The sequence below is a fragment of the Suricata suricatta genome, chromosome 7, assembly GCF_006229205.1.
Source record: "Suricata suricatta isolate VVHF042 chromosome 7, meerkat_22Aug2017_6uvM2_HiC, whole genome shotgun sequence".
NCBI lineage: Eukaryota > Metazoa > Chordata > Mammalia > Carnivora > Herpestidae > Suricata > Suricata suricatta.
In genome coordinates this window covers 8704028-8723787 of record NC_043706.1, presented here as the reverse complement: position 1 = coordinate 8723787, position 19760 = coordinate 8704028, and the positions used below count along the sequence as shown (strand labels likewise).

General features: G+C 46.4%; 1 protein-coding gene across 6 annotated transcripts in view; it reads left to right on the top strand.

Annotated features, from left to right (window-relative positions):
* CDKAL1 (CDK5 regulatory subunit associated protein 1 like 1) overlaps positions 1 to 19760 on the top strand; it is a 646364-nt gene that overhangs the window by 93479 nt on the left and 533125 nt on the right. For all 6 annotated transcript variants that reach the window (XM_029944073.1, XM_029944074.1, XM_029944076.1 and 3 more), the window contains one exon: positions 18202 to 18286. In XM_029944073.1, the coding sequence (XP_029799933.1) occupies positions 18202 to 18286 (85 nt within the window). The remainder of the gene's footprint in view (positions 1 to 18201; positions 18287 to 19760) is intronic.

Here is a 19760-nt window from a genome sequence, read left to right as displayed (position 1 = left end):
CCTTTGGCTTTGGCACCCCATGCCAGGCTGTGCTTTGGTGCACATGCCCGTCTCTTTGTAGGGTGGCCCTGACAGCCCAGGCGGGGCCGTCCTCTGTGGACATGCCTGTCTCGCTTTCCTCAGGCTCTGAGACCCTGGGCTGGGCTCCCTGCCTTGCGGGACGCTCTCACTCTGCTCAGACTGTGACACCTCATGTCAGACCACTCCCCTTTTTAGCCATCCCCACCCTCTTCATGTCCTGGGCACCAGTGCCCCCCGCCTTCCCATCATCCTGCTTGTGCGCTGACCCCCTCTTCCCTGCAGAGGGGCTCTGGTGTTCCTCCTCAGACCACACCTCCCCTCCTAACATGGCTGCCTGCTTGCTTCAGCCCCACCTAAAGGGTTTGAGGTGCATTGGTTGTATAGAAGCGTAGGGGAGGTAAGGGGAGCTGTTCTTTTCGTGGTTGTATTCTTTTATTTTATTTTTTATTTTTTTTTAATGTTTAGTTTTGAGAGAGAGACAGAGAGTGAACCGGGGAGAAGCAGAGAGAGAGAGGGAGGGAGACACAGAATCCAAAGCAGGCTCCAGGCTCTGAGCTGTCGGCACAGAGCCCGCAGTGCGGCTTGAACTCTCGGGCCACGAGGTCACGACCTGAGCTGAAGTTGGATGCTTAACGACTGGGCCACCCAGGATCCCCTCTTGGTGGTTAGATTCTTAACCAGCCCCGTTTGCTTTCTCGTCTTTACTTCTTGCTTCATAGCTCTTTTCTCGAGGAGTAGAGATCATTTGTAATGTTCTAAATGTAAAATTTATTTTCTTAGAGAAAAACTGGTGAGTATAATGCACGAATAGAAATGCATATGCAGAGCTCAGTTGTTTTCGGCATCACGAAGGAACGCGTCCCCGTGCGTGGGAGCGGAGGCAGCCCACCCCGGTGCCTGTCCTCAGCGGGGCAGTTGGCAGTGCATGTTCAGTGTGGCAGCTTAGCCTTAGAGCCAAACACCCACCCCAGCCCTACCTCCTGGTTTCCCGCTTCCGATGCCTTTCTGCAAGTCACAACAGTTTTCCACCTCTGTTTCCTCATCCCCGAGATGGAGGTCATAAATACTTACCTCATGGCGACTGTTGGGGAGCTCAGATGAGATAATGTTTTTAAAAATGCTTTGCAGGTGGTAAAATGCTATGCAAATGTGGTTATTCAGTTCTAATTTATTGCCTAGTCAAATTGAAATCTGTAGGAAATCAAGTCAAGCATTTTAATTGCACTTGTGACTTGTAGGCAAATTCCCTCTGATTCATAAGGCGGAGGAGAGGTCAGCACAGCGTTGGTTCCGTGCGGCTGCTCTCGGCCCATTGTTCTGTCGCCATCACTCAGTCAGGCAAGCAGTCCTCTTTTGAAGTCCTGTCCACTCACCGTGCGCTGTGTTGTGCACCGGCCTTCCTCACCCCCTTGCCTGCTGTCTGTCGTCCTTGGTGACATCAGCATCCTTGACCTCAGAGTTCTTTCCTGCACTTACAACCCCTTGTGGCACAGCCGTGCTTAGCGTGTGTCACTGGATAGGTGTCTTCCTGGGACCTGCACTCTCCTTCTCGGACCTGCTCCCCCATGGAGCTCCCGTCCATGCCACTGGAGTCACTCTTTCTGTCCTCTCTCCAGGTCAGAAATCTTGAATTCTTCCCCGTCATTTCCCGTGTCCAGGCAGCGTCTAGTTGTTTTATGTTTATGAAGATCTCTTTCCTAATCGAGCCTTTGTTTTCTCACAATTAACAATCTACCTTTGTCCCTTATTACCTAATCCCTGATCCTTTGAAACAACCTCCTTCAAGGCCAGCATTAGAACCTTGCCAGGTCCAAGCCTGGGCCGCTGCTGAATAATTGGATGAAGACTTCTAGGGTCAGAGCCAACTCTCTGAGGAGCCAGCCCTCAGACGAGCTGGTCAGGTGACAGAGAACATGGCTCTGGAGCCCTGTAAGGACCTCCAGGTGGTAGAGATGAGGTGCGAGGAAGAAGGTCTGGCTTCTCAGGCCCAGAGTCGTGTGGCAGCCGCTGGAATCCAGGAAGACCTGTCTCTACAACACTTCCATTATTTAAATATAGCTGCTGTTAACATTTTGGTACATTTCCTTCCAATCTATTTCTAATGCATAGGGTTTTTTTTTCTTTTACTTTTTCTATAGTTATTACTACATGCATAAATAGCATACACCTGTTATGTGGAAAAAACCATTTTCCATGATATGTTTCTAACTGTAGTTTTTTTTAATGGGTGTATAGCATTCCATAAGATTGTGAGGTCTTTGTTCCTTTGAGAGCAAGAAGCTCCCCAGGGAGAAACACTGGGTTCTCCATCAGAGCTTGACAGCAACTTCTACTGGAAGTGTTTTTCTAGTGTTAGCTTCTGATTGCTGATGGAACTAGTCTGTTTGCCTCTCATTTGGCATTGGTGCTTACTCATTAGCAGGGTTTTATGCGTCGTCGGGTTTTGCTTGATTGTCTTTCCTTCCTCCCTCCTTACCTCTCTTCCTCCCCTCCTCCGTCCCTCCCTCCCTTTCTTCCTTCCTCTTTTCCTTTCCCCCTCCTCTGTCCCTCCCATCTGTCCATCCATCCATCCACCCACCCACCTGCCCACCCACAGTGAGAGCCTGTTGTCTCCTATGGTCTCAGCTTGGCTCGGGATTTAGAATGAATCATTGAGGGTCTTACCCTGGGGGACACAGATGTATGAGTCTTCGCTGGGATGTGCCCGCTAGTCTTTCTCAGGAGGGTAAGGAAGGGCCTCTTGGGGGAGGTGACGTGTAACAGAGTTGTGAAAGGTCAAGTAGGAGCTTGCTGGGGGCAGACCCGTGGAGGACACATTGAGGCAGAGAGCCCAGAGTTGGGAGCAGTGATGGTGTGGCTCAAGCCTCTCCCTAGTGGGTTTTTGTGTTTTGTTTTGGTACTTTTATTTTTAATTTATTTTTAAATGAACTTTATCAGAATTTACCATTTTTTAAAAAGTTGATTTGTTTGTTTTGAGAGAGTGAGCCAGCACAGGTGTGGGAGGGCCAGAGAGCGAGGGGCAGAGAGAGAATCGCAAGCAGGCTCTGCACTGTACGTGGAGCCCCACGTGGGGCTTGAACTCATGAACCGGGACATCATGACCTGAGCCGAGATCCAGAGTGGGCCGCTCAACTGCCGGAGCCACCAGGCGCCCCTGTGGTTTTACTTTACAGTTGTTGAGTGACCGTATTGATAGAAGAATTCCCATATACGCCGTTTCCAGAGTGCAGTTCAGTGGCTTTTAGTGTATTCACAGAGTTGTGCGGTTATTACCACGGCAGGTTCGTTCCCCCTGGTAGAATCTCCGTGTCTTTCAGCTCTCCCCCTCAGGTGGCCTTGCCTTTCCAGCCCTCAGCAGCCACCAGCCCACTTTCTGTCCCTATAGATTTGCTTCTTTGGGCCTTGCACTTAAGTGGAATCAGAGGACTTGTGTGCCTCTGTGACCTCTTTGAGGTAGCGTGTAGTTTTCAAGGCCTGTCCGTGCTGTAACACGTATGGATGCTTCATTTCTCTTTGTTGTCTACTGACGTTCCGTTGTATGGACGTACCACATTTTATTTATCCAGATATCAGTTAAGGAACATTGGGGCTTTTCCCACTTTTAGGCTATTAAGAATAATGCTGCAATGAACCTTGGTATTACAGGTTTTTGTGGGATCATATTTTCATTTCTCTAGGAATTTCTACCCAACAGAGGAGTAGCAGGATCATAGATTAACCCCATATATACCAGTTTAATGAACTGTTAGACTGTTTTCCAAAGCAGCCATACTGTTTTACATTCTAATCAGCCGAGTATGATGGTTATAATTTCTCTGCATCCTTAACAACACTTGGTATTATCTTTTTTTTTTTTTTTTTAGTTTATTTATTTAGAGAGAAAGACAGAAAGCGTGAGCAGCTGAGAGGCAGACAGAGAGGTGAGAGAATCCCAAGTAGGTTCCATGCTCTCGGCATGGAGCTCAAAACAGGGCTCAATCTCACAATCAATGAAATGAGCCAAAATTAAAAGTTGGATGCTCGGGGCGCCTGGGTGGCTTGGCCGGTTGAGCATCCAACTTTGGCTCAGGTCGTAATCTTACGGTTATGGGTTTGAGCCCCGCTTTGGGGTCTGTGCTGACAGCTCAGAGCCTGGAGCCTGCTTCGGATTCTGTGATTCCCTCTCTCTCTGCCCCTCTCCTGTTCGTGATCTGTCTCTCTGTCTGTCTCTCAAAAATAAATAAACATTAAAAAAAAATTAAAAGTTGAATGCTGAGCCACTCACGTACCCTGGTATTTTTAGATATTTTTATTATAGCCATCCTAGTAGATGTGAAGTGGCATCTCAGTGCAATCTTGATTTGCATTTCCTCCATGGCTAATGATGTTGACCTTCTTTTCATGGTTAATCTTTGGAGATTATCTTGTTTATTTCATGTTTATCTTTGGAGAAATGTGTATTTACATCTTGTGCCCATTTTTAATTGGATTATTTGTTCTTTTATCATTGAATTGTCATAGTTCTTTATATTGTCTAGTTTTTCAAGCAAAATCAAGACTAGAATACATTATTTTTGACTTCATCACTAGAAAATGAAACAATTAATTGAAATAAATTTAAAATTACCCAAACGAAATGAAATTTAAATTGGAAAAGTAGATATGGAGTTAGAAGATATTAATTTTAAAAGGTAATATTAATACATACCACAGATTAAATTCTAGTTAGATTATTTTAGTTGTTTAAGGTAATTTTCTTTCCTGCGCACATTAGCGTCAGGTAACTAAATATTTTACTCTTCGGCAAGTCCCTTGTTACAAGCTGCTGTGACAAATGAGTAAGGCTGTTAATAGTTTCTTCTTTCCCAAAGAGCTCTCCAAGACCATATTGTTTGTTCTCTTTGGTCTCAAATTGGTAAAACATACCTATAATTTTAGAAAGTTTGAAATCGCTATTTTGGGAATATTATTTATGAGTACCTATCCATCAGTTGAATCAGTATTGGATGCCGACTAGGTGTACGGCTGTTCTGTTTCTTTCCAGGGGTTGTATTCAGAATATCTAAGGCGGGTGCGGCCTGGACACTGACCAGTCAGAGTGGACGCTGGCCTTAAAGTGCTTGACTCAGCAGGTTCAGTTTCATTATTTCATTCAGCAATCTTTGATAATCTTCTTTGCACCTGGGCGTCCAGCAGACCTAGGCCTCGTCCGTAGTTTTATCTTTGGTATGGGTTTTCTGGCCTTGGCTGTTTCCTGTGGGTAGTTTTCTTTTGATTACCAAATTGGTAATCCCTTCAATCCCGGAAGTTTACTAAGTTAAAATCCAGAGGTAGCTGTCGAATTAGAGATGATCATCCATGTACAATCTTAACTTCCCTTCCAGGAGGTACTTCTTTACTCCAGAATTTGTCCTGGAAGATGGTCATTCGTCGCGGATGACTCCACTTACTGATCTGTGCTAAACAATTGAGAATTTGTATATCATTCTGAATGAAAACCAGATGCTTTGCAGTTTTGCTCGTGAGTGTTTTTTTCTCCGTTGTGATTTGCTCCTTGGCTGAATAGAACTTTTTTTCAGCGTATTGCTGTAAAAATACTTGAATGAGGAGGGAAAGTTCCCATAGAAAACGTGAATGCGAGGCTGCGATGGACCGGCTGCCCTGGAAAGCCACCCTGGCATCGGCCCGGCGGCATCTGCCACTCATGGACCCTGTCTCACCCTCGTTCCCAAACTCTGCTTTTCCTTTTCATCGGCTGCGTGGGTCGCCGGACGCACCCCCCCCACATTAGACACGGCTGTGGACGCCGGCGCGGAGAGCACCCCCGAGGACTTACAGCACGACAAGGAGGGGGTGGAGAGTGGGAGATGCGCACCTGCTAGTGGGGACACTGAGGAGGAGGGTGGGGAGCAGGCGCTGCTAGCCGGGTGCGCCGCGAAGGGGAGGGTCGTGGGGACAGGAGGAGGACGGGGATGCAGACGGGGAGCCGAACGGCTCTGGCGGACGGGAAGCAGAGACGATGACGAGGACCACGTTGGCACCAAGAAGTGAGGACTGATGGGGAGGACTAGACAGCAAAAAACAAAAAAAGGGAAAATTAAACTTAAAAAAAAGCAAACAAACCATGTGACCCATTCTTCCTCCACGTCCTGTCCCAGAATCTAAGCGTGGTCACCTGTGAGTGCAGAGTCCGCTGTGGCCAGTGCCTCGTGGACGTGAGCTGGCCTCCTGCCCCCAGCCAGGCCTGCGGCGCGGCCTCGCAGCAGGGAGGGGAAGGAACCCACGCTCCCATGTTCCTGCTGCGCTGCTCGTTTTCTTAAAAGTACTTAAGAGAGGGAAATGTGCGTTTTTAATGTACATTGCATGTTTTTGTTCCTCTTCTGAGGGGCAGCCATTTTCAATGACCTCAGATGATCAAACCAGCCCCGGAGGCTTCTCTGGCCCACCCCTGACTTGACTTGTGCTGTGACCATGTTCATCCCGCTGTCACAGGAGAGAAGCCTGGTGCAAACCTGCAGCTCTCAGTCCCAGAGTTCCAGTAGCGTTTGTGTGCGTATTTAGCTGTAGTGTAAGTAGTTTGTTTTATGAGGTGGTTAAAAAGGTCAAAGGTAAAAGGTTCTTTCCTCCCTTCCTTCCTTCCTTCCTTCCTTCCTTCCTTCATCTGTGTGGTTACTCTTTATTTTTTTGTCTAAGTGTGAAACATTGTTCAACGATAAACTGGAATTGTATTTTGCTGAGTTCTTAAAAAAAAGATACATTGCATTTTTTAACAACTCGTTTTTTTGTGTGTGTGTAGTAAATGATCAATAGTGACCCCCCTTACTCAAATATGGTTTCAACTAGCTGCCAGCAACGTGTATCTAATTAGCCCACTTTTCAGGGATCCAGATGTATAGATTACCTATGACTCTCAAAGCAAAAAGCTCTTGGTTTCCTTTGGTTCCTTGAGAGTTTTCTAAGGTGCCTGATTGCAGCCACAGGAGGCAGGAGGCTGTTGCAGGGTCTGGGGGACGGGGTGGCTCGTCTCACACAGGGGTGGTGGCAGTGGATGGAAACAGACGAGCTCACATTAGTGTGGAGGTGAAATCCTCCGGGAGGGGTTGGATGTGCTGCAGGGATGGCGATGGGAAAGGAATGGCTCCAGGTGACTCAGGTTCCCGGTTTTAGCATTTGGGTGGATGTGCCCTTTGTAGAGACGGGAGGACAGGAAGAGGTACCATTTAGTCCTTTGTCGGCTTTCAGCTACGATCCGCTGGCTCTCCTCTGTCCCGCTCTGTATTGCTTGGAACTGCATTTCGCAGTCCTCTTTACCTTTTGGCTTTTGTGGGTGTGACTGGCCAGTGAGAGGCACTGACGCAAGCCTGGAGGATCGCAATGGGGAGAGACTGGGGTGCTTCCCTCCCTCTCCTTTTGCTCCGGCTTGTGTCCCAGGACCGTTATTCCAGTGACTGCGCTCCTACCAGACAGCTCCTCCCTCCGGTGGCCCCGGCTCCCATTGGATAGCTCTAGCATGCGGTGTAGCCCTTGCCCAATGACGGCAGCTTCGGGGTTCTTATAACCCCGCCTTTCCCGGTGGGTCCCTCCAGCCTTCGGGCCGCTGATGGGCTCTTGCTGTCACTCATGTCCTGGTTGGCCCTCCATTCTCTTTTTGGTGTCTTGGCTCTTCCATCGCCCATGTAACCACAGTTCTGTATTTTTCTGAAATGTTGAGAGTGATTTCCTAACTAGAATGAACCTGATGAATACAAGGGTGAGAATCGGAGAGTCCAGTTTCAGAAGTGGTTTTTGTCAAGTTTAATATTTCCATGCTACATTCCACTGGAGACGTTATGGGGTGAGCTGGTTGGTGGGCTCGGATGGATGTCTGACCTGCAAGTATAAATTTAGGTTTCGTCTCTCAGCGTAGTGGTAGTATTTTAGACCATGGGCGGAATGATTGGGGTCTTGGAGTGAACAGATGAGAAGAGAACCAAACTCTCGGACCTCAGGAGCTCTACTCACGGAGGACAGAGGGGCTGAAAGAGGAAACGGGAGTGTTGTGCTGTTGACCCCGACAAGAAAGGGAGGTCGCACTGCCTCTTGCTGCCGCTGTTGTGGCATTTGGTTGGTGCAAAAAGAGTTCTTTTGAGATGTTTGACTGTAGAAGGACTAAAGAAATGGAAGAGGGGAAGATTCAGACAAGCGACAGGTTTTATAATTGCTTTTTAAAAAAATTTGAAAATGCTTATTTTTTGAATATACAAGGAAGTCTTCCTCTTAGTTTGTCTCCTGTAGATCCCGTTTCTGCTCCCTCCACCCAGTTCCAGGCGTGGCCATTTATTCCTGGCATCCGTCCCGACGCTTTGAACACAGATGCATGCACTCGTGATTATGGAGTCTAGATTTTACCCCACGGCCCCAGTGGTTCCACACCGTATGTATATTGTAGCGTCTTATTCTCTGGGCAACATGTCCCGGTGGTCTTTCTCTTTTAGGACTTAGAGGTTAGTCATGCTGGTTCTTTTGTGAGCAGCTCTCTAGCAGTCTCTGTTCTGCATACACTTGGCATGTGTTTAACCGGTCACCTCGTACTATTACAAATCATGCTGCCGCGAATGCCCTGCACACACGTAAGGATGCCACTTAGCTGAATCCTTAGACTTCTTGGTCAGAGGATACGCATTCGCCCCTCCAGTGGATGTTGCCCAAATCGTGTGCGTAGATGCACGGGTAGTTTACGCTCCTGCTGGCGCTGCCCCGAGTGCCGGCTTCTTCACGGTATGTCAGCCAGGGTGTGATCAGGCTCGGGGCTGTTGACACTCTAGTAAGTGAAGCAGGGTACGCTTGTTTTTTCTTAGGGCAGTTTTAATTTTCATTTATTTTAAGAATGGGATTGAGCATCTTTCTGTACGTTCAAGAGCCATAAGTGTTTCTTTTTTGGGTGAACTCTTAAGTTCATCTTCTTTGCCCATTTTTTTTTTCTATTAGAGTTTGTTCTTCTTAATTTTTGACTTTTACTCATGAGATCTGTGGGCCTAAACGTCCATAGTGGCAGGACCAAGAGCACGCAGGCTAAGCTGATGGGCAGTGGTTTTGGATAGAGGGGTGGCCACCGGATCGTGAAGTGCCCTGACATGTCCGTTTGGTTTGTACATGGGCTCTTACTTTACTAACCTACTGAATGCATAGAAATAGACGCCCTGTTAGAGATTCCTTAGATGGAGTGACTTCTTTTTTCTTTTTTTTTTTTAATTTTTTTTCATGTTTTATTTTTATTTTTGATACAGAGAGAGACAGAGCATGAGAGGGGGAGGGGTAGAGAGAGAAGAAGACACAGAACCAGAAGCAGGCTCCAGGCTCTGAGCTAGCTGTTAGCACAGAGCCTGACGTGGGGCTCGAACCCACGAACGTGAGATCTGACCTGAGCCGAAGTCGGAGGCTTAACCGACTGAGCCACCCAGGCGCCCCTAGATGGAGTGACTTCTGAGCTGATCATGTGTCAGGATCAACAGAGTGACTCAAATTGGAAAGACGATGGGGAATATTAGCAATGTTCTTTCCTGCACAATACAAGAGAAAGGGTCTGTCTTGCACTCTGATTTTGATTATGACCAGCCCTACTCAGCTGTGTCATTAATTTTCAGTAGTTATTGGTAGAATTTTGCCAGCTATTATTTCTTATTTCAAAAAAAATGTTCTTTGATTTTCATACGCTAAACAGAGTTCAAGCTGACCCTCGGCTTCATCTTATTTCTGTAAAGCACTCAGCAAGACTCATTTTAAAAGAACAGACTTATTACATGAGCAAGCTCTAAGAATAAGTGCTTCCCCGTAGGATTCCTGTGTTCTGCTTCGCTCAGAAACACACGAGCCGTCCCTGGTTCTCTCCGGGGAGGCTCCCTTCTTGCTCTGAGTGTTTCAGACCCGGAACTGACTGGAGACACTCCGTCTCTTTCTTTCATTTCTTCTCTCCCTCTCTCCCTTCTTCTTTTCTGCTCCTTCCTGCTTGTCCTCCCCCTGCTCCTTCCCATCCCTCCCCTCCCCCCCCAGCAGGCTAAAGGCAGAGTACTTTCTCGCAGATCATTTTCATTGCTTTTGTAAAACCGATTTTGAAAACACGGTCACTCCATGCTGTTTACACAGTCCCTGTGGAGAACAATGAATGGAACAGAGACGAGAAAAGTGAATCCACTGACCAGAGCGCTCATTTTGCCTTTTATTGGTTTTTAAGAAATTACTTCTTAAACATGCACCTCAGTGGTGCTTTTAAATTCGCTCACTAAAGCATGGTCGCTGACTGGTAGGCGCCCGGTGGTTTGTATTGCATAAGTAAGCTCGCTGGATATGATGAAGCATAATGGACATTTAAACTGTTTGGACTTGCCTTCCAGAGCTCCATAGTAAAAAAAAAACTCCCCCAAAGTGCTTTGGGGGCTAAAGCCATCAACCTTCCCTCTGCCCCCCGCTCTTCATTTTGTTCATAGTGAATTTTTATTTGTATCACTTTTCTTAACTGCCCTATTAAAGCCAGGAATAGAGCCCTCTCCCTGTCATATGCAGCTGCTCTAGTGGACTTTCAGATGGAACGGTCACGTGGTCAGTGTTCTGTTCCGAGCGGTGCCGGTTTGACCCGTGCCCGTCTCTGCTCTGATGCCACCGTCCCTCGGAAGTCTGCGGGGCGGGGGCAGCCGGTGGCTGGGAGAGGTGGCCTGGGCCTTGGACTCAGGGTCCCGCTCTCATTATCAATTCTCTCTCTATTTGCATGTCTCCTGCGGATTATAGATGGCCAAGAGCTGACATGTTCAAGATCTTGGAAATCTTGGAAATAGCCAAGCAGTTCCTTTTGAAGCCTGATTATTAGTCTTCTTAGAAATACCGTGAGGCAGTCTCACGGCCATGCAATACTTCTTTGTTTTGTTTTTAGATATTGTCTGTATTATTTTTGATCAAGAGGCAAAGAGCCACTAATGAGGCATTCTAATTTCCTTAAGTTTATAGTCTCTGGAGTCAGTTTGTCTGGATTCCTAATCCTGGTCCCCGCCCCCTTGCTGTGTGATTTTAGGCAAGTTACTTTTCCTTTCTAAGCCTTAGATTCTCTCTAAAATTAGAGTCAAAGGGAACCCACCTCAAATTGGGAGGATTAAGTGGGGAAAAAATGAGTACAGTATGCTTGGCTCATACTCTTGGTTGCATAATATATAGTCAGCAATGCTAGCTATTACCAACACGGCGACACAGAGATTTATTACTGTAGACTTAAGAGTAATTTATCTTGTGTATATAAAGAAATAGTTTGGAGAGTAACGCTTTTTGATTAAAAGAAGTAGTAGTTTGTTTTTCTCTCCTCGCACTTGGAGTAGGTGGTGTGTCAATGACCACCATTTTCTCGGTTCAGTGAGTACAGAAGCTTTTAGCAGTGAGTAGAGAAGTCTCTCAGAAAATATATATCAGGTCACTGTGTTCATGATGGGTCTCAGCAGGAAAATAGTTTTTTATATTCTCACCTTAAAATGAAAGAACACTATCGATTCTAAGCTCCCTGCAAAAAGGGAACTTAAAAAAATAATTTAAAAAGGTTTGATTCATTTTCTTAGATGAAAAAAAGCAATAGATACTTAAAAGAATTGAATGCAGATGGATATAAATTGAATATTAACGTGTCCTGTCTCAGGATTAAGCTCTATACGGTTATACAAGTAAGGCCCATAAAATCAGAAAAGAGAAAGGCTGTAAAGGGAGCACACGGACCGCTCGCCCTTCTCCTCATTCCCAAGGGCAAACCCCTCAGCTTCATGACTAGACTTCCAGAAATGCTCTTAGAATGGAGTTTCTCTTAAAAAAGTTTTTTTCACGTTGGTTCATTTTTGAGAGAGAGACACACACAGAGTATGAGTGGGGTTGGCGTAGAGAGTAGCAGAGACAGAATCGGAAGCAGGCTCCAGGCTCTGAGCCGTCAGCACCGAGCCCGACACGGGACTCGAGGCCTCTAACCGCGAGATCATGACCTGAGTCAAAGCTGGATACTCAACCGACTGAGCCACCCAGGCGCCCCTGGAATTTCCCTTTTAAAAAAACAAATACAGTACCTGCTCTCTGCACCTTGCTTTCTTTCGCCTGATGATTTAACAAAGACTATTATAAATTAGCATTTAAAGCTTGATCTTGCTCTTTAGACAGCTCAGGGATATTTTAGTCGTAGTCTCTTAATTTATTTTAAGAGCTTCCTCATAGTGGATAGGTAGGCTTTCTAGGCTCCGTGCTTTGTCAGTGATGCTCACTGAGATGTGCAGGATTGATGACTTGTCTCTACATAGGTACATATGTGTGTATAGAGGTGCGTGTCCACGTGTGTGTGTATAAATACGCACATGTGTGCTACAGGTAGCCAAGAAGCACGTGTCAGAAATCCTGATGCGCATTTAAACTTCTGAGAGCAGTTTCCACGCTGCATTCCAGAGAGTTTCAGCCATGTGGACCGCCGTCAGCTAAGTGAGGCACCAGTGTGCCCGTCGCTCTGCTAGCACTAGGTAGTGTCGTACATTTTCATAGTTTCCAGTTTAAAATGAGAATATATGATCTTATTTCGTTTTGCCTTTAAAAAATTCAGTGAGATCAATGTATATCAGGATAAATTCCTAACAGGTAAAAGATCTACAAGTAAAACCCTCTGTGTGTTAGGAGAAAACATTGGTGAACTCCTTGGTAATCTGGGAATGGAGGAATGTTGTTAATTATGACTCAAAATCTAGAAGCAATAAGAGGAGAGGCTGATGAATTTGATATCCTAGAAGTAAAACTACACGAAGAAAGTCCTTAGGAAAGTAAAGTGACAAATCGGGAAAAAATACCATAATATATCATCAGCAAAGAATTAATATTCCCCGTGTGTGTGTATTTGTGTATATTAGTAATTAAAACAAGATAAAAATGACTGTTTTGCCTGAGGGGGGGAAATGGGCAAAAAGACACGAACAAATGGAAAACATTAAAAGAAATTGCACAGAGTCCTTAAATATATGAAAAGAGGTTGAGCTCATTCACGATAGGAGAAATACGTACTGAAACCTCCCTGGGACCCCAGCTTCTCACCAGGTTGGAATAAGTGCAGAGGTTTGGTAGCGCGCTGTGTGGGTGTTGATGTGGGTCAGCGGGCAGTCTTGGGCATTGCTTCTGGCGTGCAAGGTGGCACACCCTTTACAGACAGGAATTTCAGAGTATGTAATGGAGCGACCTAAGAATTTGTCCCTTGACAACAGTCCTGCGTTTTTGGGCTTGATTCTGAAGGTAATCTGGGAAATACACAAAATTCTAGAAGCACAGAGCTTTCGCCACAGCACTGCCTTTTGGAATGAGAGACTGAAAATAATCAAATCTTGACAGCTAGAGTCCATGTGGCTAGTCTGAAGCTAGCTCCCGTCCAGACCAGCCCTGGTATCCCAGCTCAGGCACGGGCCGTGCTCGACTTCTTTGTAGATGTTTTTCAGCTGCACGTTGACTGCACCGGAGGCCACAGCTCAAGCAGAAATCTTTCTTGGCTCCTCTCCAGGCCTGTGCCTCCAGGCTGGCTGCCTTCTTCCTACCTCTCCCTTCCTTGGTTCCTTCTAGCCCATCTGCCTCGTCCTTCTTTCCTTCAGTGCTCTTCTCCGGCTGGTACACTGGAGAGCCTGACCCAAATGGCTTGATGGAGGCAGATCCGTAAGGGGCTACCTTTCTCTTTGCAGATACGTAGTCTGATAACCAAGTCATCCACTGGCAGTGGTAGGTTTGAGCACTGACTTTATTTTGGGAGATGGGTTCTTGGAAAGGCAGTCCTTCTGGCATTTCTTGATTCTTCTAGATGGTAGACAGTGCTCAACTGGCATATTTCTGCTTCAGATGCCATTCACTCCCACCCTGCTAATGTTAGTGTTTGAAGTTGGGACATATCTTAAAATGGATAAGAACATGAGTGCAGTTGTCTACCCCTCTGGAGACGCTGTAGCAAGGTTGGTGGTGTTTCTGATCATTGCCGGCATCTTAAAACCCAGGCAATGTGTTTGTAAGGGGGCAAATCATGTGGACTCTGCTTTCTTTGTGGGCAGATCACTCCCTTTTGTAGTGAGTTTATTTTCTGTGTTACTTAGTTAAAAAAAAAAAAAAGGGTCTTTGAGTGATGGTGAGTTGGCACAGAGATACAGATCTCTTTCTTGAAGTCTTAGCATTTAACATAATTGATTACCCCTTTTTCAAATACTTTTTTTCTTTGGATTTCCGTCACACCATGTTTTCCATCTTTTCTGCTCTTCTCCTAAGAGTGCCTTTACCACGTCTTCTTCCCATTTCACCCTCTTCTCCAGACCCTGGACTGCCCTCCACTTCCTTCTCTCTCCTTTCAGTTTTTCTCCTGTGATCTCATCTGTTCCCATAAATTTTGCTATCTTCTGTAGGGTTTTAGTTCTGCTCTTTGTCCAGGCTGAAAGACTCTCACGAGTTTCATTTTCTTTTACACCAATAGTATTTCTGGTTGGAGATTTAATAGGGATTTCACACCAAGCATGGCTCCCCCCAACCCGTATTGATTCTTTTAGTCCCCAGATCCCTCTTTCCAGAATTTGCGCAACTCAGTAAGAGGCACCACAAACAACTGATGATCAGGCCCAAGTTCCTTCCATGTGCTGAGGAATCCTGCGCGCTTCCTTCTGGCACCATTCCTGTCTAGTCTGTCCAGGAATTCTCTTGATTTTCCCTCTGAGATAGGCCGCCTCCATTGACTTCTTGATTTGCCGTCGCTGACACCCCTGTCTGGATCACCACGCCCTTTCACTTCCTCTCCGACCAGTGTGTCAGCTTCCAGTTGGGTTTCTGGACTTAATCTTTTCCCCATCTGTCATCTTCACGGCACTTGCAGAACGGGCTTTCTGAAGTAGCGGTGAACTGTTTGAAGCCCCGTGAGGACTTCCTGTTACATTTACAATACTGAGTGTGGCCCTTGACTTGCCCGACGGCCTGGTTCCCGCCTGCCTCTGACCTTTCCATCCTGACTTCCCTGTGTCCAGTCACACTGTTCTCTCTGGTACCAGAATATGACAGGCTCAGTCTTGTTTTATGGCTTTCATTTTACACTTGTGTTTCTTCTTGAAATGTTCTTTCTTCTGGTCTTTACATGCTAGGTTTCTTTGGTTACTTACGTCTCAACTCAGATTTGAGTCGACGTCTCTGAGACGTTTTTTGACCAGCAGGCCCCTAATTATTCTCTGTTCAATACTCTCTCTTATTCTCTTAATATCTTTAACCACTACCTGAAATTACCTTGTCTTCTGTTTGTTTGTTGTTATCAGACTTCCTTCTCAAGACTTAAACTCTTGGAGGGTAGAAACTCTTGTCACAGCCATATCCCCTGTACCTGGAGTGGGTCCTCATTGTGTTATGGTTGTTTACTCACTGATGGGTGCTTGTAAATGCTGTGCTTTGACAGTATCACGTAAGATGCACTAACACAAAACTGAGGTCAGAAATAACTGGATAAGAGACTCTTGTGTTTATTGGAGAAGGGACAATCTCTTTTGAGGGGTGCTTAAAAAGTTGTATAATTTTGTGGGCATTTTGGTATGTTCATTGGGTTCCTGTTGATCGCAGTTAGATCACCAAGAATAGTATTCACCTTATCTGGAAAGTTCGTACATTCTGCCACATTTCAGACAGAGTGGAGTAATTTGCCGTATTTATGCCAGAGTTTTCTGTGAGATGGGCTTTTACTGGAGTATGTCTGGTGAGAGTTGTCTTTATGGTGTGAGTTGGCTTTGAGGCGACTGAGTAGAAGAATGTGCCAGGATGCGGAAGCTGGCATCTGGCACAGGTAGTTCTGTCTTTAGGTGCTTGTTTATTTTAAATAGATGCTTAGCCTGTATTTTTTTTTTTTCATTAGCTAACAGCCACCCATGACTTTGGCTTATCTGTGTAATACCTTGCTCATAGTTTAGGTTTGTCTTTAATATTCAGCTTTCACTCAGTACATACTTAATGCGTATCTCCCATGGAGCAGGTGTTGTAATAAGTGTTGGGAATATAACTGTGATAAGATCAACTCTCAGCCCTAAGTATTTGTTAAAGAAAGTGGTGACTTTCTTGAAGCTTATTCACAAAGATAAGTGTTGCCTTCAGAGCTTTAGCAAAATGGTGGAGGTGCTGTACGCGTGTGGTTTCGTGTCCACTGTATTCCTTGTCCCTTCTTGAGCCTCCTTGCACGTTGTTCAGTGTTCCGTGGGTATTTGAATGCGCATTGTGTGCCCATCACTGTTAGGCCCTGGACGTTCCGAGGGCAGCAGATAAAAATGTTGTCTTCAGTGTGTCTTACATAGTAATAAAGACAGGCTGGGAAGGTGAATTATTTTCATACAGATTATGAAGTGCTGGAATAGTCTCGGCGCAGTCTCCCGTGGGGATGCACAGAAGAGGCGTCTGCAGGCTGCGCGAAAGGTGAGGAGGAGGAAGTCGGGTAGATAGACCGGTGAAGGAAACAAAGATGCCCTAGCCAGAGAGAGTAGTGCAGGCTTCAGGAACTGCAGCTGGTTTGGTGTGGCTGGAGGCACAGATGGTTGGAGGGAGAAATTAATATTGAATTTGGGGAGGTAGCTAGATCTGGAGAGGCCTTGGCCACCCCCGGGAAGCATCAGAAGATTGCTACTAGAGGGATGTCCTTCAGGCGGCGTTGTGGAGAAGAATTGGGAGGGAAGGAGGGTAGGTAGGTAAATACTCAGCATTTCTGAGTTTCAGCAGGGAAGTGACATAACCAGGTTTTTAAAGTAAAAGGTCACCCTGGCTGAGGGAGGAAAAACAGACTGTGAGGTGTGGGAAGAGGAGATGGATGGGAGGAGTGAGGCAGGTTAGGAGCGATTGTAGCTTTCAGCCGATAAATAGGAATGAGCACCTTGCCTTTCATCGATTCAAGAATTTTTTGTTCCTGTCTCCATAAAAACATTTCATCAATCTTACAAAAAAATGTTTGGGGGGAGGAAGTCTGCCAGTTTGTCAGAATCTTGGATGAGCTCACTCTCTCTGACATAATGCTGTCACTTGAAGTCCCCTTCCCGGGTGGAGAAGGCACACACGGACACTTGCTTCTCCTCGCGGTTCTTCATGCCGTTACGCCGTAGCTTCTGAAGGTGCCACAGTTTTCCGTCTCGGTTTTCTTTTGTTGTGGGAGTTCTGTTTCAGTGCGCTCGTCCTCTCAGACAGAGGGTGGCTGGATAGCATCCATCACGGCAGGCATTTGCAAACCCATTTCATAACTCGATGGGTTTGGGTTATTGGTTGCATTGCCAGCGAGTTTATCATGGTATGGTAGCCCCCCTCCACAACCCCAGCCCAGCGTTTCGGTGACCCGCGGGCAACCACAGTCCAGAAGCCGATGGTGCTCCTTGGGGTGTCTTGTTAGAAGGTCAGGTAGTAACGAACGCTGCGTCACAGTGTCTGCACGCCCCCTCCTTCACCTGCTCACGTACACACTTCGTCATCTCACTTCACCACCAGGAGAGGGGTGTGCAGTACAGTGAGACTTCTACCGAGTCACCTCACTTTCATGACGCTGTACGATTGTTCATTTTTATTAGTTTCTGTTACTCTCTTACTGTGCCTGATTTATAAATGAAACCTTATCACAGATATGTATGCACAGGAGAAACCATAGCATCTTCTCCAGTCCAGTACGGTCTGTGGTTTCCGGCTTCCCCTGGGGGTGTTGGGGCGCGTCCCTGCCCATGATGCGGGGGACCACATACCTAACGTTCATGATCAACCTGCTGAGAGGGATGAAAGGCTCCCTTTAAAGGAAATTATTAACTTTGTCAGAGAAGACAAATTATATTTTTAATAACTTCTCAAGCTGAAGAATATTCAGCATGTGATAATATCTCTGCCTGGAAAATATTGACGCAGTCCAAAAAGGGGCAATTAACTGCATATTCAGAAGTAAGATTCAGCCAGTTCCACTTAAGTGTTCGGAAGTTTTTAAGAGAAGAAAATGCTCATTTATATTTTCAGAGAGAAGATACAGCACAGGTTCTGACTTTCTGTATTTCTCATGAGTATTCCTGTATTCTGTAGAGGAGTCGGAGTGTGATGCTGTTGACACCGAACCTGGCTGACCGCCCCCTCTGTCACCGCGCTGTTGGAGTGAGCACTTGGGTGGTTGTACCTGATTGAATGTGGTACTGAAATTTCGTGTCTGTATTTGCTCTTTCATAGACAACGCAGCAGACGCAGACCTATGGCTCCTGAACAGTTGTACGGTGAAAAACCCAGCCGAGGACCACTTCAGACACTCCATAAAGTAAGCGTACATTGGTTCCTTCCTGCTTTTTAATGAGTGAAGTGAAAAGTTCATGAAGTCTGCTTTTAAAAAACTCCCTAATTATAGAGGCCCTGGATGCCTCAGTTGGTTAAGCAATCAACTCTTGGTTTCGGCTCAGGTCATGATCTCTCCTGGTTCATGGGTTCGAGCCCCACATCAGGAAGTGCACTGACAGTGTGGGGCCTGCTTGGGATTTTCTCTCTTCCTCTCTCTCTGCCTCTCCCCTGCTTGTGCTTGCTCTCTCTCTCTCTCTCTCTCTTTCAAAATAATTAAACTTAAAAAATAAGAATAAAACATTCCCTAATTTTTTATATGTGTGTGTGTATATATGCACACATACACTTAGTATATATCAAAAAAGTATAAATTGGATTTTTTAAAATTTTCTTTTTTTATGTTTTTTATTTATTTTTGAGAGAGAGAGAGAGACAGCGAGAGCAGGGGAGGATCAGAGAGAGAAGGAGATACAGAATCTGAAGCAGATTCCAGGCTCTGAGCTAGCTGTCAGCACAGGGCCCGACGTGGGGCTCGAACCCACAAACCACGAGATCATGACCTGAGCTGAAGCCGGACACTTAACCGAAAGAGCCACCCAGGCACCCCTGAATTGGATTTTTAAGATTATACTGTTTTGACTTTATGTGATAAAGGATGAAACTTTAATGTGGACTTTTCCAATAGGTGATTTGAAGATTCGTTGAGTATTGATGATGTCATCTTCTCAGGGAACCTAGTCTACACTCGTTGGACTGACTCCACACAGTCCTTCCCTCTTGTCTACACTTGTTGGACCGACTCCAAACAGTCTTGCCTCTTGTCTCTTTCCTGCCCATTAGCACTGCTCTTGATGCTAAATGATGCGTGGCCTTAGGGGAGTGAAGTTCTGTGGAGAAGACAGGCATCTAAGTCCTTGCTTCTGATTTTTGTCCCTTCATGTTCAAGTGAGAGACGTATCCTTTTAATACGTGCTCTAAATCTCCTCCTGTTCACCTTCTTGGAAAGCTCGGTTTATAAATTATGTCCCATTTTCCTATGTTGTCAACCTCCTTAACCTCATTGATGCCTTTCTGTGGGTACCAAAACCTGCTCGGGTCCCCTCGGTCCCGGGCCCCTCGGAGCTGTCCCCGCTCGGGTCCCCTCGGTCCCAGGCCCCCCGTAGCTGTCCCCGCTCGGGTCTCCTTGGTCCTGGGCCCCGTGTAGCTGTCCCTGCTTGGGTCTCCTCAGTCCCGGGCCCCTCGGAGCTGTCCCCGCTCGGGTCTCCTCGGTCCTGGGCCCCGTGTAGCTGTCCCCGCTCGGGTCTCCTCGGTCCTGGGCCCCGTGTAGCTGTCCCTGCTCGGGTCCCCTCGATCCTGGGCCCCTCGGAGCTGTCCCTGCTTGGGTCTCCTCGGTCCTGGACCCCGTGTAGCTGTCCCCGCTCGGGTCCCCTTGGTCCTGGGCCCCGTGTAGCTGTCCC